At 46.3% G+C, this 17,451-nt stretch overlaps 1 protein-coding gene and 1 pseudogene across 3 annotated transcripts in view; one reads left to right on the forward strand and one right to left on the reverse strand.

Moving 5' to 3' along the window:
- Positions 1-323: 323 nt before the first annotated feature.
- Positions 324-3,617, reverse strand: LOC311521538 (large ribosomal subunit protein eL38 pseudogene; annotated as a pseudogene). Its single transcript has 3 exons — positions 3,559-3,617; positions 1,340-1,501; positions 324-429 (listed from the first exon to the last, which is right to left on the reverse strand). The product of its transcript is annotated as a large ribosomal subunit protein eL38 pseudogene (transcript).
- A 553-nt stretch (positions 3,618-4,170) lies between these two features.
- The window catches only part of LOC311515038 (protein mono-ADP-ribosyltransferase PARP12-like), a 45,653-nt gene continuing 32,372 nt past the window's right edge, over positions 4,171-17,451 (forward strand). For both annotated transcript variants that reach the window (XM_084617873.1, XM_084617874.1), the window contains exon 1: positions 4,171-4,576. In XM_084617873.1, coding sequence (XP_084473999.1) covers positions 4,290-4,576 — 287 coding nt within the window. In that variant the 5' untranslated portion in view covers positions 4,171-4,289. The remainder of the gene's footprint in view (positions 4,577-17,451) is intronic.

Raw genomic sequence — 17,451 nt, forward strand, 5'->3', positions numbered from 1 at the left:
TACCTCATCAACCTTGTCTCTCATGGTGTGTTTTTTTTGTGTGTTAACATTTGGGCTTGGCCAGAGGTGTTGCATGGAGGGTCAACGAGCATGCTCAGTAACACTGCTGAAGTTGGCTTCCCTCACTCTGCATCCCTCCTCTCCCCCCCCCATCCCACTATTGGCAGGTACAGGTCATCTCTTGGCTTGGCAATATTGCTATGGTACAATCTCCAGTGCTCTGTCTACATTGAAGCTTCTGTTTGGTGTTTTTTTAAAAAACAAAAAAAGAGTTCCCTCTTTTTTTATTATAATACATGAAAAAAGCTCTGTGCATGACTGGTTCATTTCAGTTCTTCCACAGTCAAACCAGGTGGCTGGGATGCCTTCAGTTTCTCAGCCTTCTCCTTATCTGTGATGAGCAGAGTGTATAGGTCAGCGATCAGCAACCTGCAGCACGTGTGCCAAAAGCAGCACGTGAGCAGACTTTTACTGGCATGCTGCTGCCAGCCGGGGTCCTGGCTGCCAGTCCTGCTCAGCCAGCTGCCTGCCTGGGTAAATAGAACCCCCAGGGGGCTGAGCAGGGCTGGCAGCTGGGACACCAGCTGGCAGGAGCCGGCGGAACCCCACACCAGCAGCGGGTGAGCTGCTGCCGGTCTGGGGTTCTGTCTGCCACCCCGCTCAGCCTGCTGATGGTCTGGGGTTCCAGCCGTCAGCCCCTTGCCAGCTGGGGTCCGGGCCATCAGCCCCGCTCAGCCTGCTGCTGGCCTGGGACCAGCATGGGCTCCACTCACCTCGCTGCTAGTCTGGGGTTCCAGCTGCCAGTCCCCATGCCAGCCAGGGTCTGGGCCTCCGGCTCTGGTCAGCCTCTTGCCAGCTTGGGGTACTGGCAGCCAGCCCAGTGCTCTACAGCCCTTATCAAAAATCACACTACAATTAGCTTAAAAACTTTGTATATTACAGTAATAATGTATATAATGTTAATAAATACATAGGTTTGATGAAAGTAGTTGTACTTATGTGCCTGTGCTTAATTTTGGCGTGTTTGATGATTTACCTTCTTAAAGTCTCACGTCTCACCCCCAGAAGGGGCATTTTGCACCCCCCAGGGGTGTGTGCACCCCAGGATCTGCATTTTAATCTAATTTTAAATGAAGCTTCTTAAACATTTTAAAAACCTTGTTTACTTTACATACAATAGTTTAGTTATATAATATAGACTTAGAGAGAGACCTTCTAAAAACGTTAAAATGTATTACTGGCACATGAAACCTTAAATTAGAGTGAATAAATGAAGACTCAGCACACCACTTCTGAAAGGTTGCTGACCCCTGGTATAGGTAGGTACTGGCTTCAGCACACCTTGAATTTCATGGTCTTTTGATTCTTGATCTTAACAGATTTTGGATCCTTCCTCCTGGCTGTGAGCAGGAAGTCTTTAATTTCTTCAGTTTTGTGTGGCACGGCAATGGGCCAAGCTCTAGGCATTTGCTGCTCAAGCAGCCACAGACATGATGGTAACCTGTAAGAAGAGGAGTGGTGTGAAGACATTGCAAAATATTAGTGTTCTCACTGGACCACTGAGTGAGTTGAAACTGCAGCAGTGGTGAATTATGGATCACCCTGAAAACATATGTTCAGGGTTGGGTTACATTCCAGAAATGCATGCAATGAAGTCCCTGTTTAACTTTCAGCTGTAATATGAACAAACAAACAAAAACAAACTTTAGTTACTGTGATTTGCGTTGTAATGGTTTACAAAGAAAAGGAGATTAGAGCAGGTTCACATGCCACATAAGTTAATTGGTTTTCATCAAATAGTACAAGTGGCTTAGGCCTTGTCACTGCCACTTTACAGCGCTTCAACTTTCTCGCTCAGGGGTGTGAAAAAACACCCCCCCCCCCCCGAGCGCTGCAAGTTTCAGCACTGTAAAGTGGCAGTGTAGACAATGCACCAGTGCTGGGAGCTACTCCCCTCATGGAGGTGGGAGCTTCTATAGCTCCCAGCACCGGTGCCGTGACTACACAGCCACATTAAAGCGCTGCTGCAGTGAAGACATGCCCTCAGTATTTGTGTGTAACTTCCTAATACTAAACGACAAGTTAACTTCATTAGTTTAATCTTCTAACTCTGCATTGTTTAAATGTTTAACATTTAAATTTCTTCCTTATGGATTTACTCTAAATTTTCAGTTTAACCACAACTGACTTTTCTCCTCAATGTGTGTTTACCTTCCCACCTCTCTTTTTTCCCCCCACAAACAAACCTCATTGGAAATTAACAAAACTTATTTACTTGCTTGGTTCTGCGCAATCGTTTATTATATCAGCACAGCTTCGCACATAGATTGTATTAATTAGCTGCTGCTTTCATGGCTAGCAGAAGGAATGGCAAGGACACAATGTGTAGGTCCTACATAAACAATATTTCAGAATGGTAGCACTCTTTTCTTCCTTCTTATTTAAGTTATAGCTTTGAAACGCACATGTGTGCACACAACCTGGGGAAAATTTCTGACTCTTAGTGTCCACTGAGAGTCCATCACAATCATTTGTCTAGCTGGGGATTGTGGATTTGGAAAGATATATTCATCTAATGTAACACCATTGACTTCAGTGATGCATTTGAAGCTTGGGGGGGGGGTTGGTTTTTTGGGTTTTTTAAATTTTTTTTTGGTTTTACTCTTATACATGCAGCCCACAAGTCATGTGTGCTATAGCTCTTGCCGGTTATATTATACTGGCTCAAAAAACCATCTCAGGACTAATAGCTTTTACATTTATTTTGAGCTTTCACCTATTGTCATCAAATGTCACCAGTGTTGTGCTCAGCTCTGTTGTATGTTGATAACAATCGGCTGCATGTGTGTGTTCCATCTATATGCTGCCCCAGCTCTGCAGATCACTGACACAGCAGACCCCGAGAGAATCCCCAATGAACACAGACTCTGATAAGGTACGAAGGCACCCGGCCAGGCTTACTGCCAAGCAAAACAGTCTCTAGCTCCCCAGATCAGATAACTACAGTTCTGCTAGTACATATGTGCTCCCTGACAATGGACCAGCTCAGTCATTGGCAGGACTTACCACTGCCCCCTAGGCCAGTCAAAGACCACTCTTCAAGGGTACGCTTTTATACACCTGTACAACCAAGTTACACGTTGCTCCTGACCTATAGAGATGCAACCCCTCTACATGTTAGGGTACCACCTCTCACCTTGTACATGTTGGTTCAAACAAAACAACTCTCTCATATTACCCTCCTGCTGCAAACTTTAGGATGGGTCAGTCTGTTCCTTGTTATCTATGTGGAATGTGCTTGTAACATAATGTTCCGGTACCATTCCTGGCACATGTTTATATTACTAGTGCGTAGTACCTGTTTTTGGGTATGTGTATAACTGCAATGTCAGTCGCCTTGCCAGCTTCTGTGAGCAGGGCCTCCCTCTGGCGCACAGCTTAACTTTGATTTATGCTAGCAAAGTCTTGACCATTACTTTAGTTCAGGGCTTGGGTCTCATACCAGACCTCTGATACAAGGGCTTATGTTTCAGGGCCTCCTCTTACCACACCCATTACCTGCATATAAACATGTTTATCCTAATCTTCACTGCAGAGGCTGTACGGCCAGGGTCCATCCCGGGCGTGGCGATGATTATTTTCTGGCCATGCCCCCACGGTTGCAATGCCACTCATTAACATTCAGAAGGGATGGGTGTAAGGGTGCATGGGCCAGGAGGGTCAGGCTGCTGCTGGTGGTGGTTGGTGCCAGAGAGGGGAAGAGGAGGGTCAGGCAGAAAGGGCAAAACTGACCCTCCCAGTTTAAATGGCCTCCTGCTGCTCCTCCTACACTGTATGGTCAAGATAATAACATCTTTCTAGTTTGCAACTTGTATCCCTTAGCTTTAGATCCAGGATAACTTTATTCTGTAAAGGAGAAGCTGTCTTTTCCCCTTCTCGACTGCAATTCTACAAGTGGGAATGAATAAACGCACGTCACAGAAAAGGGCAAAGGCACCCACATTTCAAAAGGAAATAGACTGGGTATAAAAATGCCCTTCACTCTTCCTACATATTTTGCATGCTATCACTTTTTAATTTGCTGCCTTAAACCACTGCCCTGCCGCCCGTCACCCAAAGGCATGCTTTTTCTGCCTTCAGTTTCGATTCTTCTTTCCAGCTGGAGGGGAGGAGGAGCCTGATCCGCCCACGAAACCGAGCGAGCGGACGGAGAGGCTGCCTAGTCCGGTTTTAGAGTGGCAGCCGTGTTAGGCTGCCTAGCCAGTAACCCCCTGGGCTCGAGAGCCAACATGTCTGACCCCGCGGTCTGCAGCTTCATTACCAAGGTCCTGTGTTCTAACGGGGGGCGGCTGGAGCGCAGCAAGATCCCCCAGCACGTTGAGCTCTCCGAGCAGCAGCTGGAGGAGATCCTGCAGGATGTGGGGCACGAGAGGTTTCTGGTGCACGAGGAGGGGGGCTGCCGCTGGGTGCTGGCTGTGTCCCCGCTGCGGCTCTGCGTCCGCAAGGAGTGTGAGGGCTGCGAGCGCCTCCACTTCTGCAAGCTCAACCTCATGGGCAAGTGCAACTTTGGAGTCCGGTGAGTGAAAAGGAGGGGAAGGGAGGAGGCTGGCACCGGGGGCAACACTGGGGGAGGGAGTAGGGGGACAGGCACTAAGGTGCAAGGAGGGGGAGGGGAAAGAAGCAGGGGGCTGGTACCAGGAGCAATAGTGGAGGGACGGGGTCGGTTAGGCACCAGGGTGCAAAGTGACCGGGGGGCAGAGGATCTCTGGCAACACAGGCAGAGGGCCTGGTGGTTTGTGCCTTGCACTCCTGATACTGTACTCTAGGCTGGTGGGGCATGTAACTAATGAACCCCTGTGGTTGCACTGAACAAGGGTGGATAAAAATCGATTATTTATATACATAAAAATCAGGTCTTTTTTTTTTGTTCAAATATATTTCTTTTTTAAAATACAAATATTTGAAATTATGATCCTATATTAAGGCCCAAGTATAATCTGTTGATTTAAAGTTAAGTAACAAATAATGGTAAGCAGTGCATGTTTGCCGCCGAAGTTTTAAAGAAAGTCAGATGGACTAGACCAGGGGTTCTCAGCCTTTCTTTCTGAGGTGCTCCCTCCCCCCTTCCCCCATGCTATTAAAAACTCCACCACCCACCTGTGCCACAACAACTGTTTTTTGCATATAAAAGCCAGGCCTGGGGTTAAGGAGTAGCAACCAGAGCAATTGCCTGGGCCCCCAAACCACAGGGTGCCCCCACAAAGCTAAGTTGCTCAGGCTTCTTGCTTCAGCCACAGGTGGCAGGGGCCCAGGGCATGGCAGGGCTTAGGCTCTCTGCCCTGGGCCCTAGGTAGTCTAACGCTGGTCCTGCTTGGTGGACTCCCTGAAACCTACTCCCCACAGGGCCCGAGACCCTGGTTGAGAAACACTGGACTGATGCCCTCACGAGCCTTCCAGCCCTACATTTCTGAGATTCTGTGAAATCCTTGAACAGGGGCACCATTTCAGATTTTGGTGGGGGAGAGTGCACAACTTTAACTATGATTCCAGAGGCTACTTGGGCACCTGAAAACTCGTTTTTTTGCAGATAACTTAGATACAGTGCTCCTGTCAGATAATTTCTAATTCCTATATAAAGAAAGAAATAGAAAATTAAATAAATAAATATTAGATCCACTCAGCTCTAATAATATTCTGTCCATTCACTTAAGGGACACTGGTTAGGTTTAAAAATGTAATGTATATTCTTACTTTGTTACTAACTCTTGAATGTAACAATTGTAGAAAAATCTAGGTTACTTTGTATGACTCTTTTTGCAGTTCATCAAGCTTGGAATAGCTCATTTAACTTCTGGAAACATCCTGCTAGGGCATGTTCCCATGAGTTTATACTGCACCTGCCTGGGACTGTAGGGGTTTTACCTCACTACAAATAGACTAGAAACAGACTTTAAACAGGAGTGAAACTCACACGTAGTCTTTCATGATTTTTGAATATTTGGGGTTGGCAATACTATGAATCAGGCTCACCAAAAATCATGAGATTGGCTTTAAAATAATGAGATTATGTAAAAATAATGTTTTTATTTACGTTCTGCTTTTTAAGCCTTTAGGGTGCCCTGGGGTCACATTTTGATGCTTTCTCCACAGCCACAAGGACTAGAAACTTCATTTTTCTTTAAGAATGAGGGCTGAAATCATCACACAGCCACTTGACTCCAGGAGTTGGGGCTTTAAGCAAAACACAAAAATCATGAGACTCATGACAAAATCATGAGAGTTAGTAACACTATTTTCACTTCTGTTTAAAGGCTAGTCCCTTTCCAGAAGGGCCTTAAACATAACACTACAGTGATTGAGCTGCAGTTTTCACAGGAGAATATTTTAAACCAAACACCTACAAAATTTCATGTTTTAAAGTTGAATGGGGAAAAATTGAGAGTTCTGAGGTATATCAGGGCCACTGCAGGCAGGAAAGGAAAATAAACAGGCACAAGAGCTCTGGGCAGCTTTTCCTCTTGAAAGAAAGTTGGAGGGTCAAATCTTCTAGTCCTTAATCAAGTAAAACTTTTATCGCCATCAGCGCCTTCACTCATAGATATGTTATCACATGTTCACTGTAATAATATGTGGTCAATAACTATACACTTAATATTTATATATCTGAGCCATCTTATCCAGAGTTACACATCTTGTATGCATTGGCTCCGGAACTACATTTACTGGCATATTCTGAACAGTGCTGAGCACACAGATAGTGCCCAGTGAATAATACAAATCATAACAATAATTTGTTCACTTTATGGACTCTGTGTATACAACTTCTGTTCTTCGTTCTATATGACCTCAGGTCAATGCCTTAGACAGAGTTTCAAAGGTTTTTAGGCACCCAAAGAGGCATCTAGTGGAGGTTTACAAAGCACCTAACCTTCTAGGCACTTCTGAAAATCCCACTAGGTGCCTGAAAATCTGTCCTTTAGCCTGTGTCCCCATCAGTGCCCCATCTATACAATGAGGATAACAGCACTGCTCTACCTCACCGTGGGGCTGTGATCTAAGGTACTCAGACTACGGTGATGGGGTACCACAGGTATAGAGAAGTTCCCACTCTACTACTGCTATCCCTCCCCTGGGTTTTGGCTCCTTCTTTTCACTCCTGCTCCCTCATCTCCCTCTTTTCTGAATATAAACTTGGCTCAGAGGGCTTAGCTGTATGTCTTCTGAGTCCCCTGCGTTGTCTCTTCAATACCTCCCTCCTCCCCCAGGGATTCCTGGTTTTTACAAAAAGAAAAGGAGTACTTGTGGCACCTTAGAGACTAACCAATTTATTTGAGCATAAGCTTTCGTGAGCTACAGCTCACTTCATCGGATGCATTCAGTGGAAACTACAGTGGGGAGATTTATATACATAGAGAACGTGAAACAATGGGTGTTACCATACACACTGTAACCAGAGTGATCACTTAAGGTGAGCTATTACCAGCGGGGGTTGGAGGTGGGGGGACCTTTTGTAGTGATAATCAAGGTGGGCCATTACCAGCAGTTGACAAGAATGTCTGAGGAACAGTGGGTGGGGGGGTGGAAATAGACATGGGGAAATGGTTTTACTTTGTGTAATGACCCATCCACTCCCAGTCTTTATTTAAGCCTAAGTTAATTGTATCCAGTTTGCAAATTAATTCCAGTTCAGCAGTCTCTCATTGGAGTCTGTTTTTGAAGTTTTTTGTTAAAGAATTGCAACTTTTAGGTCTGTAATTGAGTGACCAAATAGACTGAAGTGTTCTCCAACTGGTTTTTGAATGTTATAATTCTTGACGTCTGATTTGTGTCCATTTATTCTTTTATGTAGAGACTGTCCAGTTTGACCAATGTGTATGGCAGAGGGGCATTGTTGGCACATGATGGCATATATCACATAGGTAGATGTGCAGGTGAACGAGCCTCTGATAGTGTGGCTGATGTGATTAGGTCCTATGGTGGTGTCCCCTGAATAGATATGTGGACACAGTTGGCAACGGGCTTTGTTGCAATGATCGGTTCCTGGATTAGTGGTTCTGTTTTGTGGTGTGTGGTTGCTGGTGAGTATTTTGCTTCAGGTTGGGGGGCTGTCTGTAAGCAAGGACTGGCCTGTCTCCCAAGATCCGTGAGAGTGATGGGTCGTCCTTCAGGATGGGTTGTAGATCCTTGATGATGCGTTGGAGGGGTTTTAGTTGAGGGCTGAAGGTGATGGCTAGTGGCGTCCTGTTATTTTCTTTGTTGGCCTGTCCTGTAGTAGGTGACTTCTGGGTACTCTTTTGGCTCTGTCAATCTGTTTCTTCACTTCAGCAGGTGGGTATTGTAGTTGTAAGAATGCTTGATAGGTGTTTGTCTCTGTCTGAGGGGTTGGAGCAAATGTGGTTGTATCCTAGAGCTTGGCTGTAGACAATGGATCGCGTGGTGTGATCTGGATGAAAGCTGGACGACCAATCACTCTGACTCCCTGCCCCAGGGGCACAAGCTGGGAGAAGCACCTCTCTGCAGAACTCACATTCCACACTAATGCTGTACAGTTAAGCATTCTGCCTGAGAGCCTACCTCTAGTCCTGTATATGAAACTCGCTAATTGGTGCCCTTGCCATTGAATGGGTGGGAGTTGCTAGCTAAACTGTAGCCAGTGTCTGTTGATGACCTGTTGATAGTCGTAGCCTCATCTGCAGGTGCAGATGAGGGTATTTTCTTCATTTCAGTTTATCCAGCTAGTTAATTCAAAGCTGAGAAACATATTGAGAGTTCACAAAAAGAAAAGGAGGACTTGTGGCACCTTAGAGACTAACCAATTTATTTGAGCATGAGCTTTCGTGAGCTACAGCTCACTGCATCGGATGCATTCAGTGGTTATGGTGCCACAAGTACTCCTTTTCTTTTTGCGAATACAGACGAACACGGCTGCTACTCTGAAACCTTCCTTTGTTTAATAAATCAGTGTTAAACACACAGCCTGTTTTGATAAACTTACTTTTTTCTTCTGAATCCAGCATATGTAAGGTAGTTATATTTACTTAAGCAAATTTAAAATGCTGGCTTTGTGCATTTAATTGAATTTCAGTTTTCATCTAACTGCAACTTGATACAAATCATAAGTAACAATTATAGTCTGGTAAATATGAACTATTCACCATTTTATATCAACAAAATGTATGTTATAGATTTGAAAAAAAGTATGTTAAGCTATATAATGTCTTAAATGTGTATAGGTGTAGTGTACCCTCCTTCTTAGCAAAAAGAAATATCAGATTACACCAACTAATGAGAATCACTTTTATCTTTGGGGAGGGGGAGACTTAAAAAAAAAGGGGGGGGGCAAAACAAGATTCAAAATGAATGATTTAAAATCATTCCACTTTCTACAATAAGACACGGAGGGCCCAAAACTTAGAGGATGGAAAGGTTGCTTTACATAGTCAGGAATTGCCGTACTAGAACAGACCCATCTAGTCCAGTATCCTGTCTCTGACAGTGGCCAGAACTGGATGTTTGAGAAGAGTTAGAAGCCTGCAGTAGGCAGAGATGGAACAATCTGCCCCCCATTAGGTCTCATTCTTATCTCTCATAGCCCTGATCTACACTGGGTGGGGGATCCATCTAAGTTACACAACTTCAGGTAAGTGAATAACTTAGCTGAAGTCAACATACTTAGATCGACTTACCGTGGTGTCTCCACTGCGGTGAGTCAACTGCTGCCACTCCCCTGTTGACTCTGCCTGTGCCTCTCACGGCACTGGAGTACATGAGTTGACAGGAGAGTGCTCGGGGATCGATTTGTCTAGACACGATAAATGGATCGATCGCTGCGTGCAGATCCAGTGGGTAGTGTAGACGTACCCATAGTTAAATTTGGTTGCATCCTTGCTGCATGAATCTCTCTCTCCCCATACTGTTTTTAGCATTAGCTCTAACAACTCTGGATATTCTTGTTGTTCATATAAATATCCAATCTCTCCTTGAATTTTGCTAAATTCTTGGCCTAAATTACATCCTGTGGGCATGAATCACACATTGTGTGAAAGTTTTTTCTTTTATTAATGTTGAATTTGCCACTGTAGCCCATAAGGCTAGCTTAGCACCATCTTTCAATTTAATTGAATGTCCCTTGTGCTGGTGTTCTGAGGCAGGGCCAACAGACTTTCCTGACCCACGCATTCAGATCATTCATCATGTGATATAACTTTATCATGTCTCCTTTCTAATACAAACACATTCCTTTCAGTCCTTCCTCATGATAGTTTTTCTGTACTCCAGAGTTAGTCTCAAGGACCTTCTCTGAACCCTCCGTATGTGGTGACCTCTACTGCACACAGTACTCTAGATGAGGGTGTCACCAGCACAGCTTCTCCCCAGTTCCAAAATACACCGCCCCATGCAGTGCCTTTCAGGGAGGTTCAGTTTCTTAAGTAAACAGATAATCTTTCAACTCAGTCCTCACTTTCAAGTTTCATCCTGCTCAGGGACCTCTGGCAGCTTCCCACTTCTGACCAGCTCTGCCTCCTCTCTGGGACAGCAGCCCCCTCAGGGCAGCCTCCTTGCTCCAGGCGGCCCACCACAGCTCCACTCTGCTGTAGTTTTCCCACCCCAGGCACAGGTGCATAAGTAAGGGGGCTCCTGCTATGTGCTCGCTGTGTCCCTGATATGACTCTGCTTTAGGGTTGCCAACTTTCTAGTCACACAAAACTGAACACCCTAGCCCAGTCCCTTCCCCAAGACCCCGCCCCCGCTCACTACATTCCCCCTCCCCCAGTGGCTCGCTTTCCCCCACCCTCACTTTCACTGGGCTGGGGCAGGGGGTTGGGGTGCAGGAGCAGATGAGAGCTCTAACTGAGGATGTGGGCTCCAGGGTGGGGCCAGAAATGAGGGGTTCAGGGTGCAGGAGCCGGCTGTGGGTTGAGGCAGGAAGTTGGGATGTGGGAGGGGGTGAGGGCTCTGGGCTGGGGGTGCTGGCTGTGGGGTGGGGCCGGGGGTGAGGGATTCAGGGTGTGGGAGGGGACTCTGGGTTGGGGCAGGGGGTTGGAGTGCAGGGGGGGTGAGGGTTCTGGCCTGGGGGTGCAGGCTCTGGGCAGGTGCTGGGGATGAGGGGTTTGGGGTGCAGGAAGAAGCTCTGGGTTTGGGGCGGTCAGGGCTGGGGTAGGGGGTTGGGGCTCGTGGTTGGGGCATGGGCTTACCTCGGGCGGTTCACAGTCTGAGGCTAAAGCAGGCTGGCTGCCTGTCTTGATAGTGGCACTGCGCATGCCCAGGAAGCAGCCAGCAGGTCCGGGTCCTAGGCTGGGGGCCCGGAGGCTCCACCCACCACTCTCACTTGCAGGCACTCCTCACCGCCCCCCAGCTCCCATTGGCTAGGAACTGGCCAATGGGAGTACAGAGCTGGTGCCTGGGCAATGCGTGGAGCCGCATTGGGGGAGCCCCCCACCTAGGAGCCGGACCTGCTGGCTGCTTCTGGGGTGCAGCAAGGAGCCGGGACTAGCCTGCCTTAGCACTGCAGCACCACTGACCAGACTTTTAATGGCCCGGTCGGCAGTGATGACCACGGTCCCTTTTCGACCAGGTGTTCTGGTCAGCAACTGGACACCTGGTCACCCTACTCCGCTTTCACAAGAAGTGTGCGTGGGCAAGTGCAGTGTTGTAGACAGACCAGTGGTATGAAGTGTAAAGCAATGCAAGAATCGTTTCAGAGTAACAGCCGTGTTAGTCTGTATTCGCAAAAAGAAAAGGAGTACTTGTGGCACCTTAGAGACTAACCAATTTATTTGAGCATAAGCTTTCGTGAGCTACAGCATCCGATGAAGTGAGCATACTGTGGAAAGCACAGAAGATCTTTTTATACACACAAACCATGGAAAAAAATGGGTGTTTACCACTACAAAAGGTTTTCTCTCCCCCCACCCCACTCTCCTGCTGGTAATAGCTTATCTCCTTACAATGTGTATGATGATCAAGGTAGGCCATCTCCAGCACAAATCCAGAGTTTAACAAGAACATATGGGGGGAGGGGGGTAGGAAAAAACAAGGGGAAGTAAGTTACTTTGCATAATGACTTAGCCACTCCCAGTCTCTATTCAAGCCTAAGTTAATAGTATCCAATTTGCAAATGAATTCCAATTCAACAGTTTCTCCCTGGAGTCTGGTTTTGAAGTTTTTCTGTTGTAATATCGCAACTGTCATGTCTGTAATCGTGTGACCAGAGAGATTGAAGTGTTCTCCGACTGGTTTATGACTGTTATAATTATTGACATCTGATTTGTGTCCATTTATTCTTTTACGTAGAGACTGTCCAGTTTGACCAATGTACATGGCAGAGGGGCATTGCTGGCACATGATGGCATATATCACATTGGTGGATGTGCAGATGAACGAGCCTCCGATAGTGTGGCTGATGTTATTAGGCCCTATGATGGTGTCCCCTGAATAGATACGTGGGCACAGTTGGCAACAGGCTTTGTTGCAAGGATAGGTTCCTGGGTTAGTGGTTCTGTTATGTGGTATGTGGTTGCTGGTGAGTATTTGCTTCAGGTTGGGGGGCTGTCTGTAGGCAAGGACTGGCCTGTCTCCCAAGATTTGTGAGAGTGTTGGGTCATTCCTCAGGGTAGGTTGTAGATCCCTAATAATGCGTTGGAGGGGTTTTAGTTGGGGGCTGAAGGTGACGGCTAGTGGTGTTCTGTTGTTTTTGTTAGGCCTGTCCTGTAATAGGTGACTTCTGGGAACTCTTCTGGCTCTATCAATCTGTTTCTTCACTTCCGCAGGTGGGTATTGTAGTTGTAAGAATGCTTGATAGAGATCTTGTAGGTGTTTGTCTCTGTCTGAGGGGTTGGAGCAAATGCGGTTGTATCGCAGAGCTTGGCTGTAGACAATGGATCGTGTGGTGTGGTCAGGGTGAAAGCTGGAGGCATGTAGGTAGGAATAGTGGTCAGTAGGTTTCCTGTATAGGGTGGTGTTTATGTGACTATCGTTTATTAGCACTGTGGTGTCCAGGAAGTGGATCTCTTGTGTGGACTGGACCAGGCTGAGGTTGATGGTGGGATGGAAATTGTTGAAATCATGGTGGAATTCCTCAAGGGCGTCTTTTCCATGGGTCCAGATGATGATGTCATCAATATAGCGCAAGTAGAGTAGGGGCGTTAGGGGACGAGAGCTGAAGAAGCGTTGTTCTAAGTCAGCCATAAAAATGTTGGGAGACTGTGGGGCCATGCGGGTACCCATAGCAGTGCCGCTGATTTGAAGGTATACATTGTCCCCAAATGTAAAATAGTTATGGGTAAGGACAAAGTCACAAAGTTCAGCCACCAGGTTAGCCGTGACATTATCGGGGATAGTGTTCTTGACGGCTTGTAGTCCATCTTTGTGTGGAATGTTGGTGTAGAGGGCTTCTACATCCATAGTGGCCAGGATGGTGTTATCAGGAAGATCACCGATGGATTGTAGTTTCCTCAGGAAGTCAGTGGTGTCTCAAAGGTAGCTGGGAGTGCTGGTAGCGTAGGGCCTGAGGAGGGAGTCTACATAGCCAGACAATCCTGCTGTCAGGGTGCCAAAGCCTGAGATGATGGGGCGCCCAGGATTTCCAGGTTTATGGATCTTGGATAGTAGATAGAATATCCCAGGTCGAGGTTCCAGGGGTGTGTCTGTGCGAATTTGATCTTGTGCCTTTTCAGGGAGTTTCTTGAGCAAATGCTGTAGTTTCTTTTGGTAACTCTCAGTGGGATCAGAGGGTAATGGCTTGTAGAAAGTAGTGTTGGAGAGCTGCCGAGCAGCCTCTTGTTCATATTCCGACCTATTCATGATGACAACAGCACCTCCTTTGTCAGCCTTTTTGATTATGATGCTGTGGATAGCATTGTGTTCTGCATGGCTGAGGTTGTGGGGCAAGTGATGCTGCTTTTCCACAATTTCAGCCCGTGCATGTCGGCGGAAGCTCTCTATGTAGAAGTCCAGTCTGCTGTCTCGACCTTCAGGAAGAGTCCACCTAGAATCCTTCTTTTTGTAGTGTTGGTAGGGAGGTCTCTGTGGTTTAGTATGTTGTTCAGAGGTGTGTTGGAAATATTCCTTGAGTCGGAGACATCAAAAATAGGATTCTAGGTCACCACAGAACTGTATCATGTTCGTGGGGGTGGAGGGGCAGAAGGAGAGGCCCCGAGATAGGACAGCTGCTTCTGCTGGGTTAAGAGTATAGTTGGATAGATTAACAATATTGCTGGGTGGGTTGAAGGAACCGTTGCTGTGGCCCCTTGTGGCATGTAGTAGTTTAGAAAGTTTAGTATCCTTTTTCTTTTGTAGAGAAGCAAAGTGTGTGTTTTAAATGCAAGAAGGGGACTGGTACCAATGGGCAAAGAGAAACTAAGAGATAAAGGGGACTGACAGCCAGTGGTTTGGGAGTTGTAAAAGGACAGTCTCAAATCAGTCTTTCTGATTGTGCTGGCACAAACTTTCACTCTGGATCATAGTAGTGGGTGGAGGAGGTGGAGAAGACAGATTAGCATACCGTTTAAAGTGGCTGGGACCTGTGCTCACAACTTGAGTCTGTTAAACACTGAAATACCCCTCTTTCTTGGTACTGGAAATGGTAACCATGTGATGTTCCCACACTGGTGCTTTTCCAGGCATTGAAGGAAGCATTGAAAGCTTAATCAAGGGCTTACAGGAGTTAACTAGGATGTGGGCACAAGTGTGATCTAATGCAGGGGTTTTCACAACCACTTTTTTTGGTGACCTCAGTGTAGCCACCAACTCTTGCTGCTGGCCATTCTGACAAATTGTGCTAAGATACTTAATTTTAGGAAAAACAAATTAAATATGTGTCCAAATCATTGTAATTTATGTAGAGTTTGTTTGTTTTTGTTTTGCAGACTCAATAACAAAAATAACACCCTATATGTGTAAAAACATATGTATGATATTCTTTATTTGCCCCAACTACCTCCCACAACCCATCCCCCCTAGGGCCCTGCTGCCTTCCTCCCTCCATTTCCCCCATCTCCCTTCCACAGTCTCACACCCCAGGCCCATCCTAGTCCTTGCCTCTTGACCATGGCACACTGTGCTGTCAGCTGCTGAAGCCCTGCCAGAGCCCCGGGGGCTGAAGCCCAGAGTCCCGCCGCCAGAAGCCCGGAGTGGGAGCGCTGGGGGCGGAAGCCCAGAGCCCTGGAGGCAGGAACCCTAGGGGTGGGAGCCAGAGCCTGGGAATGGGAGCTCAGGTGTGAATCCCACCACTGGAGCATGGGGGCTGAAGCCTGAGCCCCCACCACTCCCAGGAAGGTGGGTCAGGGAACTCACCAGCCACCTGTGGAATCCAAGGTTCCTCCAGCATCCTGCACACCATCCCCAAACATCTGCAGAGGCACTGCCTGGACTCCTAAGGAGGCTGCGCAGTGCAGGGCACCAATCCGCAGCTGGCGGTGCCAGCAAACACCAAGGCAGCACCTCCAGGACAACAGCTGAACATTGGAAGGAGGGGCTGCTGCTTTGCCTTTTCCCCCATTCTCCACACAGGAGGCTGTTGTGGCCACAGAAAAATTCCCAGGTAGCCGCATGTGACCACATTTGAGAAATCATAGAATATCAGGGTTGGAAGGGACCTCAGGAGGTCATCTAGTCCAAACCCCTTGCTCAAAGCAGGGCCAATCCCTAATTTTTGCCCCAGATCCCTAAATGGCCCCTCAATGATTGAACTCACAACCCTGGGTTTAGTAGCTCAATGTTCAAACCACTGAGCAGAAATGCTGATCTGATGCCTTGAATTGCTGGATGGGGAGTCATGAAAAATATTCCTGTCCTCCAGGAAGCATTATGTGACTGGAAAGTGGTACTCCTCGCTCCCGCTTGCAGATAAAAGGCCCTATAGGAAACTTGCTCAGTTGAAAGTGGCCTAGGTGGGATTTAGCTCTGGATATGACCAGTGTGTCCTCACTAATGACTGATGTGTTATCCAAAGATTATGGTGGTGGTGTAATTTGTCCTAACCCACCCTGGGCTGACCCCTCTCAAGCATATTCCATGTGTAGGAAAATCCAACATATAAGCAAGATATAACCTGTTAAAATAAGTTAGTTAGAAAGAGACAGAATTGGAAGAACAATTGTTCTGATTCCTTCCAAAGAGAATATGCTGTGCTTTGCATTATTTTTAATGAGGCTTTTCACTCCTCAGCCCCACAATCTGCATTTTATAACGTTGTTGTTTTACATATATAGGGAGATATTCAAATCTATTAATTTCCTTTAGGCTCATAAAGAAGGAGACAACATTTTGATAAAATGTAGATAAAATGCATTCCTGGGTAAATAGTTCCCCTTTTCTTAGGCAGTGCAAAGTTTTTTCTTAACATAGGAATTTTTAACAGGGATTTATTCTACAATAAATTATCCAAATTCTATTGGACAAGTAGTGTTGTAGGTTACTTTGAGTTTATGCTGGAATAACCCAGAAGAGAATTTGACTCTAGGGATCAAATCTACACTTAAATATGCAGGAGTATCACCCTTTGAACCTATCCTGCTCTTGATTTCTCCCCACCTCCCCCTCGTCGCCCTGTTGACTTTACTGTTTTCAGTTTATTCAGTACAAGTAGGATTCCATACAGGCCTAGGAGCCTATACTTTCAGGTCCTAATGCGGAATTAGGGGTCTTGGATCATAAACTCCTTAAGACGGAAAATAAGGTCAATTTGTTAATAAAACACAAGGCAAACCTGTAGTGTTATATAATGATACTGGGAGGGGAAAAAACTACAGGAATCAAGTCTTGTACAGGACAAGGGGCAGATCAATAGCAGCATGTGAACAGAAGGTTCAAAAGTCGGAGACCTTCAGAGGGTAAGCACTAAACAGTAGTTACATTGAACAGTGACAGGAGAAGTTTTATTTTATATATTTTATTTTAGTACGCATAGTTACAGGGCTTTACTGAGTCACATTTCAGACTAGCCAGACTAACAGTTAGCATTGTTTCTGGATCTATCCTAGTTCCCTCAGCATTCCTGATTATCTTATGTTGTCCTTCATTCTCACTGCAAATGGCTTATTGTTGCTCTGAGATAAACCGATCCCTTTTAATACTTTATTGTCCTGATTTCTCCCCTCCCTTCTTTGTACACAACCCATAAGATTGGGTTCCATATTTCTTTAAACTTTTCTAAATCTTTCCTCTACCTTCCTTGTCAACAAGGTGAACCACGTCCTTGTCCTATTCAACTCCTTTCTCTATTCTGAGTGCACCTTTGAGCGCTTGACAAACTGTTGCTGCTTTCTGTGCAACCACTGCAACCATTTTTGCCATGTCCTTCTCTGTAATCTGTAACCACCACCGTCTCTATCCAATTTTATTTTTTTGTGATAAAGTAATCTTCCCCATCTGCTTTTCTGACCACGTCACTCTGACACACTTCACAAGCTTCCTCTCACCATCCATGTCATTTTCGAGCTCCTTGTCCTT

Source organism: Lepidochelys olivacea (assembly GCF_965140295.1).
Source record: "Lepidochelys olivacea isolate rLepOli2 genome assembly, chromosome: 1".
Taxonomy (NCBI): domain Eukaryota; kingdom Metazoa; phylum Chordata; order Testudines; family Cheloniidae; genus Lepidochelys; species Lepidochelys olivacea.